At 41.6% G+C, this 9,110-nt stretch overlaps 1 protein-coding gene across 3 annotated transcripts; it reads left to right on the top strand.

Moving 5' to 3' along the window:
- Positions 1 to 1,723: 1,723 nt before the first annotated feature.
- On the top strand, positions 1,724 to 7,462 carry LOC308111988 (Golgi-associated plant pathogenesis-related protein 1). 3 transcript variants are annotated; one of them, XM_080467153.1, is made up of 7 exons: positions 1,724 to 1,964; positions 2,041 to 2,067; positions 2,230 to 2,439; positions 3,585 to 3,662; positions 4,932 to 5,081; positions 6,695 to 6,724; positions 6,900 to 7,342. In XM_080467153.1, the coding sequence occupies exons 1-6, from the start codon at positions 1,946 to 1,948 to the stop codon at positions 6,700 to 6,702; spliced, it is 492 nt and encodes a 163-aa protein (XP_080323279.1). In that variant the 5' UTR covers positions 1,724 to 1,945; the 3' UTR covers positions 6,703 to 6,724; positions 6,900 to 7,342. The 3 variants fall into 3 exon arrangements, with proteins under 3 accessions (XP_080323279.1, XP_080323277.1, XP_080323278.1); XM_080467151.1 differs by lacking the exon at positions 6,695 to 6,724 and having other exon boundaries at positions 6,900 to 7,462; XM_080467152.1 differs by having other exon boundaries at positions 6,695 to 7,456.
- The last annotated feature ends 1,648 nt before the right edge of the window (positions 7,463 to 9,110 follow it).

Raw genomic sequence — 9,110 nt, 5'->3', positions numbered from 1 at the left:
GAGTATTCTTACCTTCTTCCAGGTCATCATCCGAACCGTAGTTGAGAATCCTGGTTTATCATGGAGTTTCACTCACTAACATGTGGCTCAAGTCTTTCTGCCCAGAACGACACAAACTACAATTCCCATCAAACCAAACCGGTGGAACGACTCCATCTCCCACAATGCACTTGTGATTTAAAGTGACCAACATCTAACGGGTTCTTCATTTGATCAAAATGCACCTGTAGGCAAATTTTCATGAAGATCAGCTGATTGGGTTATGAGATATCTCATTTACATTTAATAAATTGATCAAAACAATCACATTCTCACACCAATGGAGGCCGCGACCACGCAAGGCCTTCAATCCGTCCACCTGCAGCAGTTTGGGGTTCAGTGTCTTGCTCAAGGCCACATCAGGGTGGACAGGGGGAATCAAACCAGTACAATCGAGAGCCACACGCTCTACCAACCCGAGCCACAGAGATAAAAAAAAAGCAGATTTAATCTGGACTGTAACTCGACCACATGTAGCCGCCACCGTGTCTTCGGCTCTCAGGTGTATTTTTCCGCACTGATGGTTTCCTTCTGCGGAACCTCTTATCGGTTCTTTTGACTTCCAGCGAAATCCCCCATCATGTGCCTCTTCATTCTCGTGTCACGTTGTTTTCTCTTCCAGCTAAAGTCGAGTTTCTGCCACGAGGATGTTTACCAACCGTGATCAGTGGAGGAATAATGATGACTCAGCGTCGCTCTGGTTGTTGTTTGATTGTCTATTTTTTTATTTTGTTGGAGTTGACTGTATGTGCTTTGTTGATGTACTAATTGTTGTTGTTGTTGAAAGTTTTATTTTGATTGTGTAAATGTTTTTCTTTTCTTTTTGTGAATGGACCCCTTGAAGAATAGTCTCTGCATTGGCAGAGACTATTGGCGATCCTTAAAATAAAGAATAAAGAACTGTTTTGCTTGAATGAGGTGCAGGTTTAGTTTCTGTTATCTCGACTGGCTTTAACCGGTAAATATCAGTATCGGTAATCTCCTCTGTCTTCAGCTCTCAGACGTGTGTTTTTCCACTCTGATCTGTAGGATTTGTTCCCGATGTGACCCGACCAGTGTCTGTTGTTGTTGAGTCGACTGTGTTTTCCTCACGGCTGACTGTCGGCGAAACAGGCAGACGGGTCGACGGCTGCTGAGGGAAACACTGATGTTGATGAGGAAAAGTGTGCGGCGTGCATCTGTGTGTGTGTGTGTGTGTGTGTGTGTGTGTGTGTGTGTGTGTGTGTGTGTGTGTGTGTGTGTGTGTGTGTGTGTGTGTGTGTGTGTGTGTGTGTGTGTGTGTGTGTGTGTGTGTGTGTGTGCCACCACGTTAAGCTGCAGGATTCCTGGTCGTGGGAGCAAAGTGCTTTACAGGGAGCTAATGAGCTCCATGTAAAGCTTTTGAAGCTTCATTCGGGCCTCGGCTTGTTAAAACTGCCGGCCGAAGAAGACTGCGGGGAGACTTTAACCTGTTTGACGGCATTTCAACGTTTCTTTACTCGCATGTTCCCTTTCGTGTGTTCACGGCTCATCTAATTGTGATTTTAATCCCTTCCACTCATGAGACTAACCGGAGCGCCGGTCTGTTGTGAGCCAGGTAAAGAAGAAAACTGATAAAAAAAAAAACCAGAAAAACAGGTTCATTTTTCCTCTTTCGCTTTTTTTTTTTGGTGACCTTTAAGCTCAGGGAAGTTGTTGAAAATGCAAAAGGGAAGTCACATGAAAAGCGGTCAAACCTGGCACAGGACAGATCTGTGCTCCATGACTCAGGCTGGGTTTTGAATGACAAGGGGCACAGAGAGAAGGAAGGAAAAATAAGAGGCGAGTGCAGGGTGTCTGTCTCCTCCTACATGTGAAGATGACGAGGGAGACGCACATAAATACCAGCGTGGAGACGGCAGGAGGACCTCGTCTTCACGGGACTTGAATGAAACACCAAGAGCCAGGTAGGTTCTTCAGATCACTGCGGGAGCGTCCGACTGATTGTTCCTCATCACTTACTGGCTTTTTCGTTCGTTTCAGCCTCTATAACAGCAGCGAAGATGACAGGTAAGAATTTTGCACTTTGCTTCTTGGAATCATCCCAACAACCCCCCCCCCCCCCTCCCCCCCATTAGTGATGATTCCATCATAACAGCATCCTGCTGCATCTGAGCTTCGCTTTCCTCCGGCTTAAAAGCTCTCATCAATTCCTAATGTGTCTTTTTGCAGACGCCAGCTTTCAGAAGGAGTTCCTCGACAGCCACAACGCCTACAGGGCGGCCCACAGCGTGCCGGCGATGAGCCTGAGCGGCGAGCTGACGGCCGCCGCTCAGCAGTGGGCCAATCACCTGCTGCAGCAGAACCAGCTGCAGCACAGCAACACCAGCGACGGCGAGAACGTCTTCTTCATGAGCAGCTCGGCGTCCGTCAACCCGACAGGTGGGCTCAAGTTTGGAACTTCGCCTGATGAAGGAAGGAAAAGTTAAAAACCCGCAGGAGTCTTCAGGACTGCAGGTCGGATTAATTAGAAGCTCAGTGTTCTAACCGCCAACCCAACACCTTTCAAACTAAAAGGAACCAAACGCAGGATGTGGCAGTAACGGCTGTTTCCTTGCATCAGGTCCTCGTTCGCGTGTGCGTCGCAGGACTTCCGGCTCCGCTTTCGCACCTCGACATGGTTTATTAAACTCTCGGCGAGCGAACCTGCCGCCACATTCTGTCCACTTGTTGACACATTAAAAGTTCATGATCGGGTTTTTCCACTGACGTTCATCCCATATTCTCATAAATGTTTATATCAACAACATAAAAACTTTATTGAAATATAAGAAAGCACAAAAATGAAATACTAATGATTATAGTGGAGTTCTGTAGTGATAATGTTATTTTAAATTTTTTATTTAGACACTCATGTTCATGGGTGTGTTTATTGTTTGTTTGGATTGTTTGCAGTGTGACGGTTCAATCACAGGTCAAATTCACCCTCCGTGTTCTGAGCTTCTCCGTACCTCCAAAAACACACAGTAATAATATTCAAAGTTATTTTTGCACTGTTTTGCACCGTGTCTATCAATGTTACACTGGCGATGAACAGTGAGTGAGCGACAGAGACCTCCACACCACGGCTCGTGTGGGATTATGTGATCCTGTGCAATCTGAGGTGAGGCTGCCTTTCTCTGCACGTCCTCCAGGAAACACACGACTCCGGGCAGTTTGATGATAAAATCATTGGAATCTCACATAAAACTGAGTTTGTAATATCGAAATATGTTGTGTGTGTGTGTGTGTGTGTGTGTGTGTGTGTGTGTGTGTGTGTGTGACTATATAAATATATAGATATAAATATATAGATACATACTGATATAGATACATAGATATATAGATATAGACAGACAGACAGACAGACAGACAGACAGACAGATAGATAGATAGATAGATAGATAGATAGATAGATAGATAGATAGATAGATAGATAGATAGATAGATGTAAATGAGGTGATTCAGATGTTTTCAGGGTTTTCTTCTTCTGCATCAACACTTTACAGCGAGTTTTATTTTTTGTTTTTCTGTCTGCGTCCTTGCAGGGAAAGAAGCTGTGGATTCCTGGTACAGCGAGATCAAGGATTACGACTTCAGCAGTCCTGGATTCAGAAGCAACACCGGTAAAACACAATAAAAGCAGACATACGCTTTGAATGTGATGTGATAATAATCGTTATGTCTCTGGTATGTTTCCCTGCAGCTCTATGAATAGACAGTAGGTTTCTGGAGATTAGAGATGCATTGATACCACTTTTTTAAAGACAAGTAGGAACCTAATCTGTTAAAAAAAAAGAATGTTGCGTTTACACTGCAGGAGTGGACACACTGACAACTATGTAGTTTGTATGCTGGGCCACTGGAGGGCGCTGTCGCTTTATTTTGTAATGAAACCACACAGACGTGCACAGAACGATATACGCTATAAACGTGAAGAAAATCAAGAGAATCAGATGCTATCACGGGAGAATAAGAATTTAATTATATTTAATTTAAACAAATAGGTAAATTCTGGATCAAGAGGACACGTATTGTAATTCCACAGTATTCCTAGAGCAGCGCGTAGCTTCTCTATACACTGCTCTATGGGGACTGGAGACGGAGCGACTGAGCTCCACAAGCTCCAGCTCGCTAACGAGTGCATCAGTCAGATTTTAATCATGGTTATCATGTAGCGTCGCCGCTGTGTGAGAAACTCTTTAGCGTGTAGCATGTAGCATGTAGAACTGATCGGAGTTACATGCTGAGCAGTTAAAGCTACTCCACCAAAAAAAAACATTACATGAAAACAAGACCATTACCAGTCTTTCCCACAACTTTCCAAGCCGCAGTGGCCTAAATCGACTGTGTCAAAGTCGACATGTTTGCAAAACGAACAAAAAAACGGAATTCGTTCCCATCAAACTGTATGTATGATTCGCTAACTGACGTCATCCTGGGAAACCTGCTGCAAGGGTTTCTGGGACATCAGAGATGGGCTTGGAGCAAACTTTCTCAAAGAACGGGTTTTCAAGCCTCGAGAATCGTCTTGAATGATAGGAAAAGTATCGTAAATCGTTTTTCTAGAGCGAAGACGTCAACAAACCCGGGATCCATGCAAATTTTAAAACTAAACTCTGCCGGTGATTAAGTTGCTGGTGTTCTACGAACTATCTTTCTCCTCCTCTTGATATTTTGGCAGAACGTAATTGACAGTCCGCCTTACTTTTGTCACTCGTGCTGTCTTGTTTGTCCGCGGGCGATGTCACGTCGTACTTGTCGAGTTGCGTCTGGGAGCTTTTTACTAGTATGAGTACGAGGACTCCGTGCAGTATCGGGCCGATACCTGACACTGGTATCGGTGCCTCCCCGCTGTCGATGACTGATGACTGGTGCCGCCGTTCTTCCCGCAGGTCACTTCACTCAGGTGGTGTGGAAGTCGAGCACTGAACTGGGCGTGGGCATGGCCACCGACGGCAAGAAGGCCTTCGTGGTGGGTCAGTACCGGCCGGCCGGGAACATCAGCAACCCCGGGTTCTTCCAGGACAACGTTCTCCCAAAAGGTAAGGTGTGGCGTCACTTTGAGTGTGTTTAGAGGAAAAAAGGGGTTTGAATCTTCTGGAAATTTTAAAAGATGCATCAAAAACTGAGCTCTCCAGCAGAGTGGGACGGTTGGTGACGGGACCAAGTCACACAAGCAACTTTTATTTATCCAAGTCTTGTTTCTTGGGCAAGTCAAGTGGTCAAGTTACCTTAGTTTCATATCCTGTTTTAACATGTATTTATTGCCTTCGCCAATAAAAGTTGTAGTGAAGGGTATGTTTTTTTCTGCATTTATTTATTTATTTGTTTGTTTGTCTACTTATTTATTGCTTTGTATGCATGCTGTTTACTAGATTTTCGCAAAAACTGTTCACCCACATTGCATGAACTTGTCAGGGAGGATTTGTCGCCCTCTAAAGGAAGGTTCCATTACATTCTGAGAGCAATCGGGTCAAAGGTCAAGGTCTAGAGCACGGAAAGGTCAAACACCTATTTCTGTCATGTTTTCATCCAATTGATGTCAAGCCATGGCCAAAGTTATCCGTTTTCAATTCCCTACCCTGATATCAGTGAACTTAAAACTGACCGCGTTTCCGTGACCTAGATCTTGACCTTTGACCCGATCGCTCTCAGAATTTAATGGACCCACCCTTTAGATAGGGATAAAGCATCTCTGAGGTTTTAATGCAATTCGGGTGGAACGTTTTTGCGAAAAGCTGGAAAAATTCATATGTACATACAAACCAATAAATAAACACACAGACAAAAATGTAAACTTCAACCCAACTTCCGTTGGCGAAGGTGATAAACATAAGACATAAACATATTGACTTGATTTCCCCAAGAAAAAAAATGTGTTTTTCACATTGTGATTATGGAGTATTGTGTGTAGAATCTTCTGGAGAAAACTGAAAAAGAAAATACAAAACTGGAAGAAGGTTGGCTGTGCGCTGGTGTCATGGTGAGCGCTGTCAGATCAGCCCTGCTCATTAGAGAAGATAGAGGGAATAAGACTAACCAGGAAAATACAACCCAATGAGATCAAGGTCCTCAGCACATCATTAGATTTAAAACATATAAAACTGATTTGACACAAATACCAGAATACAAAGTGAGATAGTGCAGATTTCCATGGGCAGAATTTAAAAGATAAAATGCAGATTTTAAGGCAGTAAAATGACATTACATGTAGAATAAATTTGTATGAGAAATATTCAATTAGCACTTTTTCAGTCATTTACTTTCTGCTTTCATGTGTTTATTTTAACGTTTGTCATTTTCTATCCTCCCCGTGAGCCGGTTCATATCCACGTTGTCGCCAAACAGAAGCACTGACAAGTTGAAAACGTTTGTTTTTACTTTAAAACGCAACGCCAAAACATGTTGAAAGCTGTTTTTGTTGAATCGAATCTTTTCTTGCTTTACCCTGTGGGAAGAGGTTATAGTTCTGTGTTGGTTTTGGGACATGACTGTGGGACCTGTTTGCAGGGTGGGGGGAGGGGGAGGGATGGAGTTTCAGGATATATTTTCCTTTGCACTTGTTTGGGCTGCATGCAGGGTTCATTGTGTGGCGTCACGCGACTCAGTTGCTGCAGGTTCAGTCACAGAGGGACAAACTTTCTTTGCTTTTCAGCTTGCTAAGCTGGATTTTATCTGCTGGGAGGTGAGCCGCCAAACGCAGCCCCCCCCCCCCCACACACCGCTCCCCCCCCCCCCCCCGGGACCCCCCCATGCAGGGTACCCCTCTGCCTGGTGCCTCTTGTGCTTGGAGCTCCCGCTTGCATGCCTTACCACGTATCTAATGTCACTTTCCGGATTAAAAGCTGTGCATTTTGTAGCTGGCAGCGAGGCGGCAGCAGCAGACAGCAGCTCTGCGAAGAAGAATGAAAAGAAGCCTGAGAAGGAGAAAACCTGCACGCTGCTGTAGATCTTGTCCCGACGCCGTCACGCACACTTTTCTGTAAAATTATTTCTCATAGGAACATATAACACTCGAATAAAATATGTTTTATCAACTGAAATCCACTTTGTATTTTGGATTTAACATGCTCAGAAAACGGTCCAGAAAATTTGATGAAATTAAAATGTATTACATTTTATTTATGGGAATACAGCATCAAGTACACTGTTAAAAATGGTTGTGAAATCCACTGTTATTTACTGTATTTCTGGGAAGTTAATTACTGTATATCTTTTTTCTTTTATAGTAAAGTGTATAATAAGCAGTGATTAGTAAAATACTGTATGAATCCCAGTAATAAATATTATACTGTAGAGACTCACAGTGGACATTATTCTACTATGGTAAATCACAGTAATTTTCTCACTAATGTATGATTTAATAGTAAAACCTTATACTGCTGTAGAAAATGTAAAATAAAAGCAAGCATTACATTACTGTAAAAATTCATTATGCTGTAGAAAATCACAGCAACCACTATAATACTGCAGTAAGTCAGTTAAATATTGAAAGTCGCAGTCACTTTGGAAAATTTGAAAATCACAGCAACCATTTTAGTGCTGTGGAAAAACCCAGTAACATCAAAATATACAGTATCATATTGTACACTGTGGAAAATCACTGCAAACGTTTTAGAACTGTAGAAATTCACAGTAACACCTTGTAATTTACATTAAGATGGTGTTTACTAAAGAAAAGCTCAGCAAGCATTATGACACAGTCACAGACTGCCGAAGCAGAGTCTGACCCAGGGGGTGTCAAACGTAAGGCTCATGGGTCAGAACCGGCCCACAAGAGGTTCCAATCTGACCCACCAAAACACCAAGCAAACTGTAAAAAATGTCAACAAAAAAAAATAGCTGGACACACAAAGTGATGAGGTCACTTTGAAATGTCCGAATATAATATAATAATATAATAATTTCTCTACCACTGTCGCATTATTAAGCTTTTTTTTTTTTACTTTGCATTTTGCACCAGAAGGTTTTTGATCAAATTTGGCTTCATTTTGAGATTGTAGTCATTTTTGTTAGCAATTGTTTGGTTTTGTGAAACTATCTAAACAAATTTATCACGTATACTCTGCGCCACAACGACGACAAAGTTTACAGTTTGAATTTAAAGGGTATTACCACACTATTTTACCAATCTGGCCTGTTCAAGATGATATTGGGTTGTATGTGACCCCTCAACTGAAGTATGTTTGACACCCCTAGCTAAAACCTAGAGCAGCTTCACTAGAACATGGTGAAGGGTGTCCTGAACCAGCTATAACTGTAAGCTTTATTAAATAGGAAAGTTTAATTTCAATAGCTGATATTTTCACATTTTAAAATTTTAAAATAGAATAAAAATGATGGAGCCTCCAGATGACGTGAGAATGCTTCTAGAGCGTTTTTAAATGAAACTACAACATGAAACATAACATCTTACAGTGAAAATAATGAAAAATGTTGATAATTCCAACAAATCTTTCTAAAAATTAAAATTAAAATTAAATAAAAAATAAAAAATAAGCGAGAGGAAATGAAGGGAAAATCAAAAAAACGTCATGAAAAGACAAAAAAAAAGAAAGACCGAATTTACAGTATATCATGAGGTTAAACACAATTTCAGCCAAAAAAATTATAAATAATGCTAAGACATGAATGTAAAATATACTCGAATGAATTTTGAACTATAGATTACTGTTAGTATTGTAGTTCCACAGTTAACCAGACGATGGCGACAATGCAACGGTTTGTAACCACATGAAACGTTAAAGATCACCTGTTTTTTAGCTGTTAGATTATATGCATTGAATTACTCATTTACACATTCATGGGAAAAAAACAAGTGGTTTACATCATGATGCTGGTTTAAAGAGGGTGAGTCTGTCTTCAAAGATAAATAAGTCATAAGAAAAGTAAAACATGACAAAAAAATGTCAGAGTAAATGATTTAAACCAATTTGAAAGAAACGCACTCTTCAATCATGAAAGTGTAAAAATATATTTAGAAATTATAAAAATGACTCACCACCTTGGGCGGGTTGCTGGTGACACTGTTGGGGATTTTTTTTTCCCAAACTGAACCAACATGGCGACCG

This window comes from Lipophrys pholis (assembly GCF_963383615.2).
Source record: "Lipophrys pholis genome assembly, chromosome: 7".
Lineage (NCBI taxonomy): Eukaryota > Metazoa > Chordata > Actinopteri > Blenniiformes > Blenniidae > Lipophrys > Lipophrys pholis.
Note: the sequence above shows the minus strand (reverse complement) of the source record. Positions and strands in the feature narration are given on the sequence as shown.